Source organism: Cynocephalus volans, chromosome 8, assembly GCF_027409185.1.
Source record: "Cynocephalus volans isolate mCynVol1 chromosome 8, mCynVol1.pri, whole genome shotgun sequence".
NCBI classification, from domain to species: domain Eukaryota; kingdom Metazoa; phylum Chordata; class Mammalia; order Dermoptera; family Cynocephalidae; genus Cynocephalus; species Cynocephalus volans.
In genome coordinates, this window is record NC_084467.1 from 983,664 (window position 1) to 1,005,963 (window position 22,300).

The window sequence follows — 22,300 nt, forward strand, 5'->3', positions numbered from 1 at the left end:
GCTGCCCAGGATGGGGACTCAAGCTCCAGATGGCACACCCTGTAGCTACTGGGCTAGGCCCAAGACTGCCCACCACCACCTCCCACCCCAGGGTCCTGCCCCAAGGATGGGCCTCCCACCAAAGAAGGTTGGGCAGGGTCAGCTCCAACTTCTGGGTCTTTGGGGAGGTTCGGGTGGGTTCAAGGTTCACCTGGACCTGGAGGCCAGCAGGCCAACTCCCTCTGCCACCAGGACACTGCCGCACCCCAGTGCCCCTGGGCCTGTCCTCTCGCGCCTGCGGCTGCCCTCCTGCCGCTGCACATCCTCACAAAGAGCTATTTAAAGCCAGCCTTTGTGACTGCCTTGGGCACCCACGCAGCCAGGCCCACCCGGCAGCAGCCTTTGCCTGATTCCTGATTCTGCAACCAGCAATCTCTCCCTCCCCCTGCAGGCTGCTATTCCTGCCCACATATTTACAGGGCCAGGAAAAAGGACGGGAAGGGCTGATGCTTTTTAAACACCGACTTCTGTTCTGGTAGTGATGACAGGAGCAGATGGGAGGCCAGTGTGCAGCTGGGAGGAACCCGTTTGGGAAGGGGATGTCAGCATTTCCTGCAATGGGGGCTCCTGGGCAGAGGGTGCAGGGAGGCGGCCGGGCTCCAGATATGCCTCATTCCAGCAGGGGCAAGGCTTTGGGGGTGGAAGGCTGGAATGTGTGTCAGGAACGGAGATGTCTAAACACTTCCTGAGAGCTGTGACCACTCTTCCCCAAGGCTGGAAGTGGAGGCTGGAGGGGCTGGGGTGTCGGGGACCAGTGCCCACTTCTCTTTCCTGACCATGGCCAGGCACCTGCCCCTTCCCCTCCCCTCCAAGAGATGCATTCGGGTACATGGGCTGAGGGGAGTCCCCTAGGGTGTCCTCGTTTGGGTTCCCTCATAAGCAGAGCCTGAGACGAGGACGTGGCTGCAGGGAGTTTATGTGGGGTGCGGGGATCATTTTCTTGCAGCTACAAGTTAGGCAGCTTAAAACAGCAGAAATCTATTCTCTCACAGCTCTGGAGGCTGGAAGTCCAAAACCAAGGCATGGCAGGGCTGGTTCCTCCTGGACACTCCCTGGGAGGATCCTGCCCAGGGCCCTCTCCAGCTTCTGGTGGCTGCCCACGACCCTCGGGACTCTCTGACTGTAGACGCATCACTCCGATCTCTGCCTCTGTCGTCACATGGCGTTTTCTGTCTGTGTCCTCTGCTGCTCTTATAAGAGCACCTGCCATTGGGTTTAGGGCCCACCCTCCTTTAGTATGACCTCATTTTAACCACTTATATCTATAAAGACCCTATTTCCAAATAAGGTCACATTCTGAGGTTCCGGGCAGATGCAAACTCAGTGCAGAGGGTGATCCCCACGGCAGGAGCAACAGAGGAGGAGGCGAGGAGGAGGGAGGGAGACCGGCAGCAGGTCCCGGGCCTGCTGGGGAGCCTGGCAGAGCTGTGTGGCCTGCGCCTCTCTAAATTTGAAGACCTAGGGCTGGGGCATCTCTCCACCAACTCCCAACCCCTGTGCCCCCAGGGCTGCCCAGTGCCCAGGCTGAGCGGACGCCCCCAGCAAGGCTCCTGAGGACACTGGAGAAGGCACTGTGGGCCCGCATGGATCTGTCCCCCATGCTGCTGCTTAAACCTGCCGCAGCCCAAGGGGCCGCAGCTCAGACCACACAGAGGGGGCCCCATGCCCTGCTCAAGTCTGCTCAGGCACCACGTCAGTCTGTGGCTGACTTCACGGCATGGAAAGAGGGTCGGTGGGACAAGCCAGTCTGTCCCCATGGCCTGGGACCGTCACCGACATTTATCACCTCCCTCCTCCTCCTGTCTCTTGCTGCCTGAGTTACCTCCGACTAAGTGACCCAGGCCCTGGCATGAGGGGCAACCCAGCCACCTGCCCTGGTCAGGTGGTCATTGCTGCAGGTGTCCGCTCTGTGCCTGCTCCAGACACTCACCTCCTGTCCCTGCCTGAGCGCTCTCATGCTAATGGGGCCACCCCAGCAGGACAGTCACCCCTGCTTGTGCCTGCCAGGCCACCAGCACCAGGGCTCTGGAGTAGTCAGGGGATAAGGGCAGTTTCGGGAACCGCGGATGGGCCTGTTTCTTCCACAAATCAGGGGAAACAATGAGAGGATTCTGATCGTTGATGGGTAAATCCATCCCGCTGTGAACTTGGGCACCAGGGTCTGACCACAGGATGGGTCCACAAGCCCAGTGGGTCGACTGCAGAACGGATGTGGGCCATGTGGCGTCCACAAGCCACCACACCAGCTGGAGGACATAGTGATGTTTTGGGTCCCTTGGTATCACTGCCACTCAGACCCTGTGTCCAAAAGTCCTTCTGATTGTGATGTCCTTTCTGCAGGATAGTCACTCTGGTGGACAGCAGCAGGGACAGGCTTCATCGTGTGTGCGTGTGGTATGGAAGGGAGGGCAAGCCTCCCCTTCCACCGAAATAGGATTTGGAGCCCTCGGTGTGTGCCCGGCAGGGTGAAGGGGGTCGAGGGCAGCACCTGCTCCTCATTCTGGACTCAAACAATTGAGAGTGTGGAGTGGTGTGGTCGGACACAGCTGCTGTCCCGAGCCTCTGGGCTGCCTGTCCTGGGTCCGCTCAGGCCAAGAGATCCCGGCGAGAGGCTGGGGGCTCCCCCTGCAGAATGGATAACCAGGCAGAGGCTGGGAAGGGTCAGCTTCGCACCAGGAGAGTGGAGGAGAGGCCACCTCTGCTGGGAGGGGCCGTTGGGCCGCCACGTTGGGAATAAGGGCCCACAGTTTCCTGCAGGGACAGTTCTCCATCCCGCAAGTGGCACTCACCGCCTTTCGGTCCACCTGACTCTTGGAGGATGTTTGCAGAGTGAACAGCTTGGAGTTACTTCCCTCCAGGGCAAAGGGTGGGCTATTTTCCTGCCGGTTATAAAATATCTGGGTCCCCTAAGCTCAGGGTTGGCCTCCTGCGATGGAACCCACCGTGTGTATGGCACCCATCTGGGTACGTATGCGGTGCTCCCCTGGGACCTGGGAGCAAGAGGCCGGGTGCAAACGTGCAGGTGCTCAGTGCCTGCTGTGCTGTGCATAAGATCTTTTGTCTCTGACCGAAGAGCCTGTGTGTTCTGACAGCGCCCTTGAGACTGAGGCAGGCTAACTTGTAAGATCTCAGTCCCCTCAGACTTCTAGAAAATTCCTTAGCCCAATACTAGCTGTGGGTGCAAACAGGATACCCATTTGCCTGGCCTCCCCTAGCAAGCCCCAGGCCATGTTAAGTGAGAATTACAGGAGGCCATGGATTTGGACTGAGCCCCTGCATTTGCCCCAACAAACCCAGCGAGAATCAAAATGGATTGACCCCTGCTGAGTTTCCACGTCACCAAACCGAAACTGAGTTGTGATCTGACCTTCCCAGAAATCAGGAGAGCAAGATAATGGCCAGTTTCAATCTCCAGTGGGCATGATAATGACGTTCGTGTGTGTTGATCCTTCACCTGGTGTGAACCAGTTGTTTCTCTGCTGTTCTGTCTACCTGTCCTGCCTTTCAAGGACGGTGAGTTAAAAAGGACTGTGCAGCCTGTGCTCTTAGTCTCTGCGCTCTTCAGCCCCTTCTCTGCCTATAAAGCCAACCTTTAGTTCTCTGCTGGACTTGCTGGAACACTCACTCTATTTTATGGCATGAAGCGTCGCCTGTTTCTAGAATTGCAATAAAGCCAACAGATCTCTAAACCCAATTTGTTGCAATTTTGTCTTTTGACACCTGCCACTCCAAAGCCAGGCCCAACAGGTATGGGGGTCCTTGGGGATCTAAGGACCCCTCATACCGCTGCCCCGAGCTCACGGACCCCTTCCCCTCCTCACCCAGATGCCCGCTGTCTCTGTGCGGGGCGGGGGGAGAGATGGAGCGACCACGTGCCGAGACTGAGCAGAACCTGACCCGCCTGTTCGAATCCCGGGTTCAGATGAACCTGAGTTATTTTTCCTGCTGCCTGGCACATGGGGCTGGTGAGCAGCCAAGAAACAGAAAAAAGGTGACAACACGGCGTGCTCGTCCCCTCCAGGTTCTGTGACTTCTGACGACCCTCCCCTATGGGCCAAGCATTCCTGGAAGGGGCCGAGGACTGCCTGGCTCGAGGCGTGTCCTGCAGCTTTTTCTGGATCCCCTTCCCCAGCAGCCAGAGCAGGGCCACAGACAAAAGGAGTGCGCTGAGAGCGCAGAGGCAGCGCGCCGCCTCCTGAGAGTCCAGAGTTCAGCGCCGAGCCAGCGCCCGGCATGTCCACCCCATGTGTTGTGTGTCGTACCACGGCTACTGTCGGAATCCTGCCGACATAGCCTGTTGCTCTCGCCGTGGCTAATGTCCGAAATCCTCACAGCGCCGATTGTCTAGCTCTTAATCCTGTTCGTGACGCCAATTGTAGAGCTAGGTGACCACGCCAGTTGTTGGGCTCTTATACCTGCCCGTAATCCTGCACCGACTGGGCTGATTGTTGAGCTCAGGCTGGGTCTGGAGCTCACAGACCCCTCAAGCCCGTTCACAGACTGGGTCACAAGGCCTTCATACACCAGGCTGGGTCCCCAGACCCCACACACGCCAGGCTGGGTCACCAGACCCCTTTACGTTCAGGTCTATGAGCTAGGTCATCGGCCAAAAGGTCCTTGGAGCCATAGGTTGGAAGGCATGGCTGTGCCAGGTGGACACCCAAGGCCGACGCCCGTCCACCTGCTTCACTAAAACTCCTCTCCCCCCCCCGAAAAACACAAGAATAGCGACAAAACTAAAAAGGTACATTGGCGCACATGCGCACTAACTCCACACACACACAGTTTGCTTACAAAGGATGCTGAACCACACCCAACCGGACTGAGGCGAGGGCCCTGACTAAACTATTCTATTTTCCGGTTGGGGGGATTCTAGCCCAGCTGGTTGGGACGCCCACCTCCCCATCCTCACCCCCTGCCTTAGGGAGCTTCCCCCAGGGTCTCCAGGCCCCCCCACCAAGAATCTGGTGACCCCTTGTCCAGGCCCCTTCGTCCCTCCCCAGGTGGGCCCAGGGGCACCAGCTCTGCATGCCAGCTTGGCCAGGGGCAGGGTGGAGGGCTTCATGTCCTCAGCCTGTAATTCCCCAAGCCCCTAACTCCCTGGGCACCGAGGATCCCACGCTCCCAGACAACCTTTACGGCAGGGCTCTCAGGGGCCCCCCTGAGGCACATGCTGTGGCAGGAGGCAGGCATGACCTGGGTACCTGCTGTGGACCCCCTGGGAGGTTGCCGCATCTCCCAAAGCTGCAGCCCTCACCGTGTAGTGGGGGTATCCCCAGGAGGGTGGCGATTAAACGAGGTCCCATCCTAAAGCAGTTTGTCAGGGGGAGGCGTCATGGGGGTCAGCAGGTGCCGAGTACGGCCTCTGACTGTGGCTGGTGGTCCCTCTTGGGAGTGGGGCTAACCCAGCCCCTGCCTACTGGAGGCTCCTGACCCTTGGTGACGAGGTTCGGGGGGATTTGCTCCCTGCAAGGGGAAGCTGGGACACTTTTCAAAGAGAGACATGCCTGGACACAGCCGTGCTGCAAGGCCTTTAGTTTAATCCTCCCTGCCGGGCAGGCCCTGCTTGTCCATCTGCTGGTTTGCTGGGGCCAGCACCACCTGGCAGGGGGGCTATCTCCTTCTGTCCTGGCAGAGCTGCTCCAACCTGGCCTGAGTGAGCACCACGGTGAGCGCACGTGTGTGTTCGTGTGTGTATTTATGTGCGTGCAAATGTGCAGCCTTCAGTCTCAAAGTCCACGGGGCCACTGGTCAAGCAGAACCCACGGTGGACTTCAGCTTCCCTCTGCTGCCAGCTGCGGTTACCTCCCACCTTGGACAAGGCAACTGACTCAGGAGATGGCATCTGGTGCACAGAGGCATTTACATTTCCAGTTCTTAGACCAGATGATGTGGATGTCGTCAAGGCTCTGGATGCCTTTTGTCACATTGCTTTTGAGAAAATGGTCCCGGATGCAGCTCCCACAGTGGGCAGGAGGGTGGCGAGAGGGGCCCTGTCCCCCACACCCTTGCCAGGCTGAGGGAGCCACAGGACAAGGTTTTGGCCGGGAAGCCTGACCCTTGTGCCGTTTATGAACAATGTCAGGCCTCAGCCCCTGCTCACTGTCATCCCCCCCGTAGCCCACGAACTCAGATTCTGAGTAAAAGGCAAAGAAACCGGGGTGTGTGTGTGTGAGATGGTGCCCACAGCTGGCAGGTCCCCTCTGACACATGCAGACCAGGTGGACAGGCAAGCTTGGTGTCCCACGTGAGGACGAGAAGGTGAGGTGCTCAGGCTGAGCAGCTCCGAGAGCTTCCTGGGCCTCACCGCTCAGCGTCTCCCTGTAACGAGTCAGCTGTGGTTTTGTCTATTTTCATGTGGCTGACATAGCGCTCACCGCAGCCCCTCCATGGCACCAGCATTGTCACGGTGACTGTGGCTGGTGCTGCCTGCTTGGCCACACCGGCCTCGCCTGGTTCTCAAATGCAGTCCCATGCAGCAGGGGCAAGTGACAGCAGGACAAAGTCCACATCCCAGCACCTAACCATCCCTGCAGCACACAGCACAAGTGCCCAGCCTTAGCCCTGCCCCCTGCTGGTCTGTGACCCTGGCCCAGGCACTGACCTGGACCCCTACCCTGCCCCTTGCTGGCCCATGACCCTGGCCTGGGCACAGAACTGGATGCCAGCCCTGCCCCCTGGCCCAGGCACTGACCTAGACTCTGACCCTGCCCCCTGCCAACCCATGACCCTGGCCCTGGCACTTACTGGACCCCAGCCCTGCCCTGTGCTGGCCTGCAACCTTGGACCAGGCAGGGAGACTCCCTGGCCCTCAGTGTCTCATCCACAGAATGGGGTCATGATTCCCACATCCTAGGAATGTGCTGAGCGTCCTGGAGGTGATGCTCAACACAGAGGGACCCTCTAAGTGGAGGTGTGACTGTGCTGGTGTGGGGCATGAGCCCTCGTGGGGGGTGGCCTGTGCCTCCCTGCGAGATGTAGCCAGGGAGTGTGTGGGAAGGGCCTGGCCCAGCAGCGTCCAGCCTGGGCCTTCCCCAGTCCAGCCTCCCCTCCCCTGCCCTGATGCAGCAGCCCCCTCCCCACTCTCCTGCTGCTGCCTCCCCCAGCTCCTCCTCCAGTTCACGCACACGCGCATGCGCACGCACACACACACGCACATGCATACACACACGCACGCACACACACACACACACACACGCACACTGTATCCCTTAGGGCCAATCCATAGGTTTCTAAACAGAGAGCATCTAATGTGCAGGATTACTAAGCTGTGACAGGAGTGTCCACAAGGGGAAGGACTCCCAGTGGTCCCCTAGCACTGAGGGAGGGCTCCACAGAGGGACAGACATGGAAGGCGCTGCTCCTCAGGTTGGGTCTGACTTCATGGTTGAAGCTGTGCCCACTGGATGGGGGAGGAGCTTGCTGCGTCACAGGACCAGAGCAGGTGGCAGGAAGCAGCCCCCCGAGGCTCACAGAATGCAGGGGGGGTGGGGGTCTGGAGCCCATGGTGCCATGGCTGGCAGGACCAGGCAGGACCAGGCAGGCCAGAGCTGCAAGGTCACCGTGGGACCTCTCGTTCTGTGTGCGTGGCTGGGCAGAGCACCCCGACGTCTCCAGGCCTGCACTGACCCACCAGGAGGGGAGCCCCTTCTCCGCAGCATCCCTCCCATGCCCTCTCCTGGGGAAGCTCGGCACTGCGCTTGCTGGGAAGGGGCAACGCTTGCGGCCACCAGCTCCCCATGGGCAAAGCCAGGGTACGTCCAGCACCCCCAGTGCAGGACAGCCCCACAAGGAGTGACCCGCCCAAATGTCAGCAGTGCCAGGCGGGAAACCTTGGCTTGAAGGAATGCCATCTGTAATCACAAGTGGTAAAGGGTGAATGTAGAGCAGCACACGGGCACACGGGCACATGGACACACACAGACACAGACAGACACATACAAACACATGTGCACAGACACACACAGGCATTCTGAAACAGAGACACTGGGACACAAACAAGCACACACACACCTCTCCCTCTCCCTCTAGGCAGGAAGGGACCCTCTCTGGATGCTTCCCTGACTGTTCCCCAACTCCCTGCCCTCCTGGGCTGGGCCTTCTGTAGCCTGGCCTCTCACACCCCTCCCTGCTCCCCAGGCCACAGGGCCTTTGCACGGCCACCCTCTGCCTCCCTGCTCTCCCACTGCTCTTGCCCTCGGGTCCCACAGCCAGTCTCTCTTCCAGGCCCTGGTCAGCCCCTGCTCTCTCATCATGCAAACCCATGACTCAGTGACAGTGGTCTGTCCCCACCAGCTCAGGTCCCATGAGGGGACAACCATGTCCAGCTGACTCACCACTATCCCTCTCACAACTCCAGGCATCCAGTAGGCTCTTGATCAACATCCACTGAATGAATGAATCAATGAATGAATGAAGTGGATGTTGTCACTTGAGCCAATTTCTCCAAATCCTGTGAACTGTGACAAAGAAAGGAAACATCTGTCCCAGACCCTCCCCAGCAGCTAGGCCAAACACCTGTCAGCAACCGTTGTGGGCCCTTCCTGTGACCAGTGTGGTCCTTGCCCTGCCCCGCCCAGGTCAGACTCACACAGGCAGGCTGACCAATGTCCATGGGCTCCATGAGACACCAGCTCCTGTGGGTCACTGCTTTCTGGTCAGTCCTAAGCATTGAGCCAGCACAAATGGTCTGTGAGCTTGGATGAGGAGGGTGTCTGCCTGGAGCTGAGATTATCGGGACCCTACTGGGGGACAGTCAACCACCCCCAGAGGTCTCATGAGTCACATTGAGCATAAACTCTCTCTAAATCACAAAGTCATTATCCCAAGGACATTAACCAAAGAAAATCAGAGGGTGAGTCTGGAGCCACCAGTGCAGAACCACCCCTCCCTGGGGGCTTGGGGGATGGGCCCTGCGTGGCCCGCCCCCCACTGGGAGGCTGCCTGAGGCCCAGGCCCGGTGGCCCCACTCTGCCCTCTGCTGGCCACTGGCCGCCCCTCCCCCATCCCGTTCCCCGTCCACACCTGCCCCGAGGCCGGCCACCCTGCACCCCCGCCTGCTGGCCCCAGTGAGGGAAGGACAGGAAGGCAGGCTCCTTTGGCATTCATGTCCTCCCTGCTCCGCCTTCACCTGTCCCCATGTCTTTCTGGGTTGCTGAAGTTTTATAATAGCCTGTATCACTTTTACAACCAGTTGACATTTTTTCATTTGGGGAACAATAGGGCTTTCTGATTATGGAAGTGTACGAGGCTCTGTGGGAAATCTGGGAACTACAGAAACTGCAGGGTGGGAGGGACCCGCCCGGGACCGCCCTAAGCCGCTTTAGGGCCGCCTGTGCCCTGTTCCAAGGGTCACCTCCACACCCTGCCTGCCCAACCTCAGAGGCCCCAGGGCGAGTCCTTGAAACCCGCCATTACACCACAGCTGCAACTTGTCTGTGCGGCTGGGCAGCAACGGGAGGTGGGAGGCGACAGTAACCCTGACCTCCCTTGGGGAGATGGAGTTCCCCAGAACAGAGCCTGGGGTGCGGGAGAACAGCCTGGCCCCAGCACTCACACATGCATTCTGCTGAGTGCCTGGAGGGGCCGTGGGGACACATTGGGGACCCAGCCCAACAAGGTGCCAGCCTTTGACCGAAATCTGGAAGGGAGAGTGGCTGGCAAATATGGGAGCAAACAACCTGCGTGTGTAAGGTGTGACTGCCTTCCCTTGGGGCAGCACCCTCTGCACTCAGAGCCTCTGCGTGTGGGCTCCGGGCTGGGGGCCATGGGGAGCTCCCCACCTTCCTGGAGGCCGGTCATAGAGCAATGGGGGGGTTTGAACACCAGAGGGATGGACACAGACTGACATGCGCTAAGGAAGTTGGAAGGTGCCACATAAATCCCAGCACAGAAGGCGTGGCTTGGGCCAGAGGGTAGCAATGGAGGTAGTGGCACCCGGTTAGATTGTGGAAAGGTGGAGCTGCCAGGATGTGCAGATGGAGTAGTGTGAGGTGTAAGAGGTAGAGCGGGCCAAGGTGACTCCAAGGTTTTCGGGCTGAGCACCTGGAAAGATGGCCTTGGCACCGACCGAGATGGGGAAGAGCGCAGCCGAGGGAGGCTGTTGGGAGGATGGTGGGGTGAGGAATGAGGCTTGGTCAGGGGGCCGGGGAAGCCATCTGAGCACGGGACGAGAAGCCGCCCAAAGGCTGGGCCTCGGGCGCTTTGACAGGCGGCAAAACCAGGAGGCGCAGGGGGAGAGAAGAGCAGTAACCCGGGCGAGGCTTTCTAGGAGGGACCTGCTGTCAAAGGTCAAGCTGTAAAAGGTCTGAGACTTGCCCATTTCATTTAAAGCGTGGAAATGGATGGTGACAGTGGGGTGGAGTTCTGGAGAAAGTGGCAGGAGAGGGGAAGTGGGGTGAGGGGCAGACAGCTCTTGTCAGGAGCTCTGCTGTAGAGGAGCAGAGAAAGGGGCAGGTAAGGGGAGCTTCTGCGGGAGGAGGCACCTAGGGCACCTGAAGCCGGTGAGGCCGGGCCGTCTGCAGGCCTCCGTGCGTGCCATCCGTCTCTGTGGAGAATGTGGCTTCTGGGTCCTCTGGGGTCACCCCTGTGCCTGGCACTGAGAGGGTGTCAGGGAGTATCTGTGGAATAAAAGTGAGGGACCGCGCACTCCCCACGACTGTCCTGGGCAGGCCGGGACTGGAGTCCAGGGTCAGCGGCTGGCCACCTGGGTGGTGTGGGGGTCGGGGGGCGGCAGGGGAGTGGCAGAGGCGAGGACCAGGGTGGGCAGTGGTGGCAGGGACCAGCGGGCTGCAGGGCTCTGAGACTGCGGTGCCCACCTGGTGCCCAGATGAGGTCTCGTGAACAGGAGGTCCCGGCCCCAGGGGTGCAACCAGCACTGGATGGGAAACCGGCGTCACACTTAGGGGAGGAGCCCGGGACGCAGCAGCCTGACGAGCGTGGGGGGCAGCGTGGGAGGTCAAGTGCCACCGAGTTAGAGGGGCCCAGGGGTCGCGGCTTCAGAGACGAAGGTCGTGGACACGAGTGCGGACAACGTTCTCCGCAAGGGCTCCCGGATTCCGCGGCCAGGGAGGGGCTGGGCCCGGCGGCCGCGCCGAGGCGGTCCCTGCGGCCGTGACTTTGGCCGGTTCTCCGCCCCTCAGGGGTCCGGGGCGCCGGGCAGACCGGCCGCGCGCCCATTGGCCCGGGAGCCGCGCCCTGCCCGGCAGGTAGCGCGCGCGCCATTGGGCCGCGGCCGCGGGGCCCCCCGGGGATTGGCCCAGGTGGCGGCCCCGCCTCGCCGCATTGGCCGCAGGTGCCACCGCCCCCGGCCCGCGCCCGCCCCCCCGCCGCCATGTTCGCGCCGCCCCGCCCCGCCCCGCCCCCGCCGGTCCCGCGCCCGCCCGAGCGCCCGGCAGGACGGCCCGAGATGGACGGCAGCGGCGGCCGCGGCCGCGTCCGGCTGAAGGCGCACTACGGCAGGTGAGCTGCGGGCGCCGGGGGGTCACGGGCGCCGGGGTCACGGGCGCCGGGGTCGGGGGTCACGGCGGTCGGGGTCGCGGGCGCCGGGGTCGGGGGTCACGGGCGCCGGGGGTCGGGGATCGCGGGCGCCGGGGGTCGGGAGTCACGGGCGCCGGGGTCGGGAGTCACGGGCGCCGGGGTCGGGGGTCACGGGCGCCGGGGTCGGGGTCGCGGGCGCCGGGGTCGGGGGTCGGGGGTCACGGGCGCCGGGGTCGGGGGTCACGGGCGCCGGGGGTCGGGGGGTCGCGGGAGGCGGGCGCCGCGGACAGCCTCGAGTGTCACCGCGGGGCGTCGCGGGCAGGGCGGGGTGGGGTCTCCCGACCCGGGTCCGACGCTGGCCACTGCGTTCTCCGGGACGCGGACGCTCCTCAGCCTTGGTCACCGTTGCCGGTATTTTCACTGGAAAGTTGGCTGGGGACGTTAAGAACGAAAAGTTTTCATCGATTGTGAAAACTTCTGGCAGGTTTGTTAAACTGAACGTTTTCCGAACTTTCCCCCGGTTTCCCGGCCAGATGTCTCGTTTAGGACGAGGCTAGAGATCCAGGTGAAGGCCCGGCACGTTGCCCGGCTGGCCCATGGTTGTGTCCTGGCAGAGGACGGGAGGTTTGGGAGACTCATCTGCACAGCTGAGACCTGTGTGCCCGTAGGGTGCCTGGACTCCACCCGCCTTGCTATGAGGTGGGGTGAGCAGGTGCCCCACGAGGTTCAGTGGCTAGGAGTAGTGACACTTGCCTGCGGCCACCAGGCAGCCCTGCTGGGGTGGAGGGGGCTACTCCCAGGTGGCCTGGCTTCTAGGTGCAGCTGCAGGATCCCATGGCCACTGCCCCCGGGCAGTGTAGACAGAGGCTCAGAGGGACTGGTTTTCTCCTTCCATCCACTGTTGGTATGTCTCCAGGAGCCCCGAACTTGGAATTGGGTGCTCCTAAGGGCTGCCACTACTGGGCAGGGGGAGCAGAACACTGGGCCTGGGGGTGGGTGGTCTGGTCTTGGGGTTTTGCAAAGGTGTTTCCCATGGTTGCGGCAGTGCCATCCTGCAGCTGCAGGGGCAGGGACAGGCTGCAGGCACAGGTGGGGACTCCCCCTGGGCAGTGACCTGGAGGTGGTCTGTCATGCCCAGTGACCCTGAGGAGGGATTTCAGCTCCTGACCTCAGGAGCGAGCCTTGTCTCGGTGCCTCAGGTCAGCTTGGCCCCGGTTTGTCGTGGAAACTCAGTTGTCTCTTTCTTGGGACTGTTCAGGTCTCTCCAGCTCCCTCTGTCTGCCCCTCTGGCTTGCACCTGGGAGCCCTTGGTGGGTGTGGGGGGTGGTGGGGTTGGTGGCAGAGCCAGAAGGAAGAGGTATTTCTGGGGGACTGACTGGCCAGCCCCACCTGAAGAAGTGGGGCAGTCCTGTCTCTGTCCCTGAAGGTGGCCAGTTAAAACTAGTGAGGTGTCATTGAGTCCAAGCACCAGGAGCACCTTGGCCTGCCAGCTTCTGTGTCCATCACCTGCCAGCATATTTCCAGGCCCAGAGCCACTGAGCTGAGCACAGCAGATGTTGTCAGGGGGCCTCAGGGCTGGGTGGGCACAGGACCCCAGGACATGTGCAGCCAGAGCCTCTAGGCACTGGTCACGGGGACCTAGTGTGGTCGGGGAGCTCTGGGCTGAGCTACCCGCCTGCCCCCTCCCCTTCCTCTGGCCCCTGGGGAGCACTTCAGTTACGGGGAGGGCGGGGTGGGGAGAAATTTGACCTGTTGACTCTGGTTTCCAGGGTTGACAAGCCTGAGCCCCCACCCCTTCCTCTTACTTCCTACCTCTCCTGCCCCACCCCTTCCCTTCCCCTCCCGCCCCCTCCCTCCCCTCCCCCTCCCCCTGTCCCCTCCACCCGTACCCACTCTCCCTCCTCTCCCCTCCTCTCCCTCTCCCCCTACTTTCTGCCTGAGACTGAGGGTTTCTCCCCAGTCCCAGCTCATCCCTCTCTCCTGGCACTGGCTTTCCTAAAGTGCTCCTTTAGAAATGCCCATTCTCCAGAGGTTGGGAGGCTCAGGGCAATGACACCAGTTCCAGAAACCATCTGCCAGGGTCAGCGACCAGCTCTCCAGTCTGGATGAAATTTTCTGTCCCCAGAATGAGACCGGACACACTGAAGACTGTTCTTAAAAGGGGGGAGGTCTCCAGCCACCTTGCCACCCCTCCCCATGCTCCAGGGCTCTCTGACAGATCAGAGCCTTGGCACCCCACCCCCCAACAACAAGTCACCCTGAGATTCTGAGAGGTTCCGGCAGCACCTGTGTTTCTGGGCGTCCCAGGTGATGTGAGCCAGGCCTGGAGACCTGCTCTGCCAGGCTGAGTCTCAGACGCGGCTTTTCTAAGACTGCAGACACAGCTGGTGCTGGCTCTTCACTCTCTCCAGCTGAGGCTTTTGTTCCAGGACTTTTGCATTGCGAACCTGATGTGTGCAAAACCCAGGGCTCAGTGCTGTGGCCCTGGAGACACAGGATTCTGGGCAGGCCGGTCCAGCCAGGCTGTTGGGTGCTGACTCCTGGGGACCATTAAGAACCAGCACCCAGACACCCTCTCCCAGCGCTGTCACCCTGAGCGGAGGCCTGCCCAGGGGCTCAGAGATGCTGCTTCATTCAAGACTGGGGTGGGGTTGGGGTGGTGGTACAGCCTGAGGCTGGGCATTGCCACAGCCCTGGGCTTTACCGGAGCTGCCACCTGGCCTCCAGGCACTGAGCTGGACTTCAGGGGGATGGTTGTGGGGCAGGAAGAGGTCAAAGGTGAAGTGATGGCCAACCTCGACTGCCAGAGTTTCTGGTAGCAGGACTGGTGGATGCTGGGTCTGGCAGCAAGTGTACTGGGCAGTGTGGGTATCAGCTCTGGGTGACCGTAGGGTGATGGGGTGTGTGGGGATGGGAGTTTGGTCTCTGGAGGCCCCAGTGATTAGCCATGTGACCCCTCTGTGCCTCAGTTTCCTCATCTGCCATAACACTACAGGCTGTGGTGAACACAAGCTGGGTTAGTCCCTGTGGAGAGCGTGGGGCACCGGAGGCAGGTGCTGGGTGGCCAGTTCCAGCAGGAAGGGGTGGGCAGCTGGGGCATCTCTGCCCCAGCCCCTTGGGGTGGTTGTCCAGGGTGAGTAAGGCTGGTGGGCCAGGCAGGCCCTGGGCTGCTCTGCTGGGGGCCTCAGTGGGGACCTAGTGGACTGATTCTGGGTCTTGGTTGCTCTGGATTTATTGTCTCAGGACAAAGGCTTTGTTTATAAAGACTTGCTTGATGGAATTCAGATAACCTTGATGGGGAAGCCAGCCGTGCTAGCACCAAGCAGAACCCATACCTCAGTAGTTGGGGATGTTTCCGAGCTGTTCAGATTTCTTTTTATAGGCTCTGAACTCTTGGGCAGGTCAAATATCAGTAGATTTTCCCTGCAACTTCCGATGTGTTTGGCAAGGGTGTGACTCCTCAGAGTTTTAGTGAAAATAAGGTGGACCTGGAGTTAGTCCCTTCTCTCCATTGGGATGTGGGGGCTGGCTCGTGTTTCCCTGCAGGAGGTGGTGTCGTGCGGGGTCCTTTGGTTTCCCCTTCACCTGTAAAGGTCCAGCCTGATGAGGGTGACTAGGAATCCCCGAGCCATTTCCAGCCAGTGAGGTTCAAATCCCATTTTTGGATGAATGAGAAAAGGTGGTGACATCATGTGATTTGGTTTTCAAAAAAAGAGAGAAATGTGCCTAGAATAACGATGTAGCAGCTCCGGAGGTGGTCCAGGTCTCTCTCCAGGATTTAAAAGAGTGTCCTTGCGCCATGGAGGTCTGGGGAAGGTTTGCCTGGGTCCTTTACTTTACTAAAGCTGCGGGGCTTGAACCGGATGGGCTGTGTCCACGCCCCGCCCACCCCTGGGGCCACTTTGGGCACAACTCGAATCTGCTGCCCGTCAGGTGCAGCTGTCCGGCTTCCCACTGGAGAGCGCTTTCCGATGCGGTGGCTCGTTCTTTCCACCCCCGGGTAGATCAGGTAGATCGATCTTCTCTGCGCGGAGGAGACGCAGTGGTCATTTTTAAAAACTGGTTAGTGGTTCTGTTTCTTGTGTGTGAGGGAGGCCGTCATATTGTCTTTGGGGAAAATTTCATTAATCGATAATATGGTTAATCAATAATCAGTATTTAATTGGACTCAAGTATGCCCTTGGGGACAGACATCTGTGTTCTCTTTGCCCAGGGACATCCTGATTACCAGCGTGGACCCTGCGACGAGCTTTGAGGAGCTCTGCGCGGAAGTGAGAGACATGTGCAGCCTGCACCAGCAGCACCCGCTCACCCTCAAGTGGGTGGACAGCGAAGGTAGCACCTCGTCTGTCCCTGAGGGTCAGGCTGGGGACCTCGCCGGCTCTGCCAGAGCGGCCTCCATATGCACAGAGCCTGCTTGGCCTCCTCTGCGGGGGGATTTGAAACCACAGAATTAAACTTGCTAGGAACAACTTTCCATAGTTGGGATGGATGAGAGAGATTGGCTGCAGGTCCTTAAACAGAAAGCAGGCTGGGGGTTGGAGAGGGTGGCCCTGCAATGCCCCGTAGATGTCCCCGTCACGTGACAGACTCTGGTCTGGAACACAGGCAGAGGGCTGCAGGGGTCTCCTGGACACCAGCTGGGTCAGGTCCTTACCGCCTCACTTGAGCTTCCTTTCTCCTTTCCTGGGCTTTGCTGGCAGGGACTTTGGCAGGATGAGCTCTTTGTTTTTCAGGGGACGGGGGCAAGTGTGGCCTGGGCCCTGCAGTGTCCCCTCCTCTCCCTCCCCGTCCCTCTGTCCTCTCTGTCTCTCCTCCCCCCTTCTCCTTCCCCCCCTTCTCTCTTGCAGACAGACACACATCCTAGAATCCCGGGGGCTGGGTGACAGTCCAGGACAAACCCCGTTGTCCTGTGGGGTGTTGATTCTGTGCATCTCTCTGTCCCGGTCCAGCAGTAGAGGGCGAGAGAACGTCCTCCGTCTAGGACCCACCTGGAATGTTCTTCGTCTTGTGGACTGCTTAGCTCTCGGGGCTGTGGTGAACATGTTTCCCTTTGGGGGATTGGTTGCTCTGACATGGGGACTGTGGTCTGGCGGCCTTGCTGATCTGAATGGCCGTTCTTGGACCTCCCGACCCTTCCCTGGGTGGTGGGACACAAGTGGCGAGACTTTGCCCATGCACGCTCCCGTGTGACGTGCTGAATGAGCACTGTCTCGGACCCATTTGTCTTCGGCCCTCAGTGGCCTCAGTAATGTCTCTTGCCCCTAGGTGACCCCTGCACTGTGTCCTCCCAGATGGAACTGGAGGAGGCCTTCCGTCTGGCCTGTCAGCGCAGGGACGAAGGGCTCGTCATTCACGGTCAGTACTGGTGCTCTGCGGAGATAGGGCACTCTGGGGGGCCCTCCTTGGCTGTGGGCATCTTTGCCAGACCACCTGGGGGACTGGAAGTCACATGAGATCATGGTTAAGGTCTTATGATGCCAGGGAATTCAAGGATGTCAGATATGATGCCATTTGGGTTTGTTTCTTCCTTCTGATGTGTTATTAACCCAGATGAGACCCGCTCTTGCTGCTGGAGTCAGCCAGCTGGGTGCAGCACAGTGGCTTCTTGCTGCACGCAGGGCGTGGGTTCTGGTTCTTGATCCTCCTCGCCCTCATTTCCTGGGCTGGGCTGGCCCACCCGGCTCCACCTTTCATAGGGCTCAGAGGGTTCCGCAGGTGGGCAGAGTGGGGACAGCTTGGCAGCCTCCTCACTGTGTGAGCCCTCGAGCCTGCCCAGGCTCCCAGCTTTCCTTATCCTTTAAGGCTTAGAGCTGGACCGAGTCGTGGGAGGTATTTGTTGTGGTCATTTCAGTTTCAGTCTTTAGTTTGCGTGTTTTTAGACTGTGCTCCCTGACACTTTTGGGGCTCTGCAGGGTGTCTGTGTGGCCACCATGGGCAGAACCACTCTGTGTCCACTCCTGATGCAGGAGTTTGGGCATGGACCAATGAACACAAAAGATGGGACCAGAGCTTGAAAATGCTCATGGTTTTGTCTGATCTGTCATTCTCCCTGACACTGGGATAGCCGGTTAAAATATCCAATGTTTGTAGCTCTTTATATAAATGTGTTTTAAAATTTATCTATTTATTTATTAATTTTATTTTATTAATATTATTTTTGTACACATTGTTTTAAACTTAAAGCCTGACCGAGTCCACTTGCTTATTGTGACAGTAAGCACCTTTGTTTTGCATTTCTCCGTCGAAAGCTCTGGTGCTTTAAAAACCCACTTAATTTTCTAGATGAAGGAAAAGTTTGTCTCAGCTAAGTTTTGATACTTTCTAAGCTTCTATTTTAAGAATTCGTTGTGGAAGCTCAGGGCATATGTTAAAATATTTGATTTTGAACTCTGTTTTAGAGAAATGGAATCTAACTTCCTTTGAAAAGACAGTTTTCAAAGTAGTTGTGGTTCCTTCCTGTTTCCGTATTAAGTTGTCAATACAGGTTAGTAGTTTTCCTCTGACAGCTTTGCTGTCCGGACCCCTCTGATTGCTTTTTCCCAGAACTTTTCAATGAACTTTAAAGTCTTACAAAGTGGCATTTGGGAGATAGAGAGACGAGGTTGGGTTTCGGAGGTTTCGCCTTCACGCGGCCTCCCGAGAGCAGGCTCCCGCTGGTGAGCAGGTGGGCGCTCTGCGGAAAGCACCTCTGGCTGGCCTTGCCCCGGGCAGGGCTGGCGAGGAAAGACCTGTTAGCTGGCAGACGGCGGTGGGCACTGACGCTCCCTCTTTCTCTGTGCAGTTTTCCCGAGCATCCCCGAGCAGCCAGGCATGCCGTGTCCAGGGGAAGACAGTGAGTACCACAATCTTCCTGGAACGGGTGTTGGCATTATGGGTGGAACTCTGGGTCCACGGTGCCGGGAAGGTGAAGACGGCGTGTCTTGCGGGCCGTGACCTGGGAACACTGACCTGCGTGAAGAGCCTCAAGTCCGCGTGAGCAGCCGTTGTGGCAACGTGTGGGGTAGATGCTCACTCATTTCGGGGGACTTGGTCCCCTTCTGGCAGGGGATCCCTAACTCCAGCTCCCAGGGTGGGCTCTGCGCCGGGTCCCTTGGTGGCCGCTGGGTGCTGGTAGTGTTCCGTGTCGGGCAGAGGTCTTGTTGAGTGTGAATTGACCATTTGTCACTCAGCTGAAGATGTCGAGCAGACAGTTGGGGTGTGAATCTTGGATTTAGGGGACAAGTCGGGGCTGAAGATAGAGATTTGGCAGCACTTCGTGTAGAGAAGGCTTTTGGAGACTTGGGATCTTACAGGATTACCCAGGAGAGAGGGGCTGAGTGGGGCCTGGTCCTGTGACCTCCCAAAGAGAACAGAGGACACTGAAGGAGTGGCAGCAGCCAGCAAGGCCTCGGAAATATCTGGAGTGCGGAATCCTGGCTGGAGTGGAGGGGGTCGTCTGATGAGGCCGTAACTGATCAGGGGCTGGCAGGAGGAGGGTGGAAGTGGCCATGGCAGGCGGATGCAGCGGTGGGTGTGACGGGGCAGTTTTTAGGAGTGTGGGGGAAATGGGAGGATGCACGGGGGGCACATTTGCTCATCCAGCCCTGGTTGTGCCTCTTGGTGCCGGGCACCATCTGGGCTGGGGAGACAGCAGGAGCCCCAGCGTGTCCTAGTGGGAGGTAGATGACAAGCAAGGTAAATAAGGAAAATAAAACACGTAGTGTCAGGTGGCGGTGGATAAAGACAGACGCAGGTGGGCGTGCAGGCTGAGATTCTGAGGCCGTGCTGTGAAAGGGGTGAGACACTTTCTGGGCAGCCGGGCCTGCAAGGGTGAAGGACCGGAGGCCGGACAGGCTGGCGTGGTCACAGAGCAGAAGATGCGTGGCAGATGCATAGTTTTGCTTCATGTGGGACCAGGAAACAGGCTTGGGGGCTGCCGGGGTGTGGATCAAGGGAGGGGACTTATAAAATGAGGACGTGTCGGGGTGGCTGGAGAGGTTCATGGTGGGGCCAGGTGGGTGCAGACACTGTGGCACGGACACCCCCTGCATGAGCCCAGATAGCCAGTGGGGAGGCCTTGGAGGCAGGTAGCTGGTCAGACAGGTTTCAGGGTCTTTGTCCCCTGTGGTGCTGTCCCTGGCAGTGACATTCCCTGTGACGTGTTGTCTGCAGCTCCAGGTCCATGGAAAGGGGCATTCACGCTGAAATGGCAGCATTGCGCTCTGCTGGTTTGCGTGTCTTTGTGGATACATAAAAAAATTAGATAGGGTAGACATTCCAGTAGGGAAGTTGAGGCTTGTTCTGTCCACGGTGCCTTCATGCTGCTGTTCAGCAGGTGGGGGTCCTCGGGAGGTGCGTATCTGCCACCTACATGACCTTCTGGCCGTGGTGACAAGACCGTCTGTGTTCGTCTGCCCCGCCTTGTGCCTGACCATTCACCCAGGGGTGCTGCCCGGCAGCCAGTGCAGCCATGGGGCACGGGGGAAGCCACGGCATTTCCCCCTCCTGTCTCAGCCCCCCCTGGTGCCCCAGAAGCAGAGCTTACCCGGTCAACTCAGCCCGGGAGCCTGGCAGAGCTGGCCCCGGTCTGCCCTTTCTGTCCATGACCTCGGCGGCCTCCTTTCTCCTTGTGTGGGTCCCAGGGTGCCCAAGGGCTTCCTCAGGGTGTCTGCTGGAGGGCAGAAGTGGGGTGAGGGCCTCGTCATCATGGGGGAATGCAGAGAATGTGGCTGAGCCTTGAGAAAGAACTGTCCTGGGCACACACGTAGGTCCTTGAGATGCTTACCAGGGGCAGCTCCCAGGCGGTGGTGACCACTTGGTTTTGTGGGGAACATTCCGCCAGAGCCTCGGAGGTCACAGGCCAGCCACCAGGGAGTCTGTGAGGGTGCTTGCAGGGCTGGGGTTCTCCCCTGCTGCGATCCCCTGCTCCGTGCTCTGACGTCTGCCTGGCTGGACGGTGCCTGGGGTGTAAGATGGCCCTTGTCTCGCTGGGGTCAGGAGGGCGTGAAACAGAGCTGGGGCTGCACTGAGTGTTGGCATTCCCCCTACTATTTTACACTTTTGGTTTGGTTTTAATGCGACTCTTAGAGGACCACCCTGCTCCGGCCACTCGTGGCCACAATGGACAGGGTGCACCGTGTGATTTTGGCACCCATGTGAGTGTTTGTTGGTGTTTACGGTTCTCTTGGCTGCAGGCAGCGCTGCTGATGCCAAGGGTAGGGTTGGCAGGCTGTGGACACAGCCCCGCTCCACCGTAGGGAGGGCTGGCTGGACGGGTGCGTGGAGAATAGCCAGAGGCGGGCGAGAGGGAGGGACGCAGCTCCTGCACAGAAGGCGGTGCGTCTGGCGGGACAGGCTGCGTGGCTGGCCGGGCCTGTTCTCACTCTCAGCGGGATGCCTTCCAGCACATTCTGCTCTCGCTATCATCTGAATTTACAGGGCTTTACAGGGCTTTTCCTTTTAATTATAAGGCACTCAACATGGAAGTTGCCATGTGACCCCTTGAAAGTGGACAGTCCATGGCATTTAGTACGTTCACACTGTAGCCACCACCTGTGCCGAGCTCCAGCTTCTGTTAGAGAATCATCAGCCATCTCTCCACGCTCCTGCCTCCACCCCAGCCCTGGCGACCGCCGGCCTCGTTTCTGTCCCTACAGATTTGCCTGTTCTGGATGCTTCATGCATAGAGTCATGCAACGCGTGGCGTTTTGTGTCTGGCTGCTTCTCTCCGCGTGGTCTTCTTGGATCATCCGCGTTGTAGTGTGTGTCAACACTTCCTTCCTTCCTTTTGTTTTTAATTCTTCTGGTAGAATACATGTAACACAAAATACACAGAGCAGTGGTGTTCAGTATTTGTGCTTTTGTCTCTGGAACCAAAATCCTCCCAAACTGAAACCCCGTCCTCAGTACACACTAACTCCCCCGCTCCCAGCAGCCCCATCCCACTTACTGTTTCTGTGAATGTGACAACTCCAGGGACCTCACGTAAGTGGAGTCACACAGTGTGTGTCCTTTTGCGTGTGGCTCATTTCTCTGAGCACAGTGCCCTCAAGGTTCACCCGTGTTGTAGCAGGTGTCAGTTTCCTTCCTTGTAAGGCTGAGTCATGTTCCACTGCACGGACAGACCACTTGTGTCTGTCCGTCCGTCTTCCACAGATTAGCTGTTGTGAATAATGCCGCTGTGGACAGGCGCACACATATCCCTCGAGACCTGCTTTCCGTTCTGGGTGTAGACCCAGAAGTCGAATTGCTGGGTCGTTGCTAACCCTATCATCATTTTTAAAGAACTGCCCTAGCGTTTCCATGGCGGCTGCTCCGTTTTATGCTCCCACCGGCAGTGCCCAGGGCTCGCGTCCCTCCGTGTCCTCGTGCACACACGCTGTTTGCTGTGTTTTTCACAGTGGCCATCCTGACGGGTGTGAGGCGAATACCTCATTGACGTTTTGATTTGCGTTTCCCTGGTGATCGGTGAGGTTGTGCATCTTCTCACGTGTTATTGGCCATTTGTGTGTCTTTGGGGAAATGTCTGTTGAAGTCCTTTGCCCATTTTTGGATCGGGTTGTTTTTTTCTTGATGAGGTTTATGAGTTCTCTGTCAATTCTGGGTATTAATCCCTTGTCAGGGGTACGATTTGCACGTATTTCTCCTGTTCTGTGGGTTGCCTTGTAACTCTGTGCCTTTGATGTACAAAACTTTTTCATTTTCATGAACTCCAACTTACCTATTTTTTCTTTTGTTGCCTGCGTATTTGGTGTCATATCTAAGAAATCACAGCCAGATCCAATGTTATGAAGCTTTTGCC

General features: G+C 58.8%; 1 protein-coding gene across 1 annotated transcript in view; it reads left to right on the forward strand.

The window, feature by feature from the left end:
* Positions 1–11,446: 11,446 nt before the first annotated feature.
* Positions 11,447–22,300, forward strand: part of PRKCZ (protein kinase C zeta) — a 117,788-nt gene continuing 106,934 nt past the window's right edge. Inside the window, exons 1-4 of the mRNA XM_063104833.1 lie at positions 11,447–11,499; positions 15,731–15,852; positions 16,786–16,875; positions 18,302–18,352. Of these exons, the coding sequence (XP_062960903.1) occupies positions 11,447–11,499; positions 15,731–15,852; positions 16,786–16,875; positions 18,302–18,352 (316 nt within the window). The remainder of the gene's footprint in view (positions 11,500–15,730; positions 15,853–16,785; positions 16,876–18,301; positions 18,353–22,300) is intronic.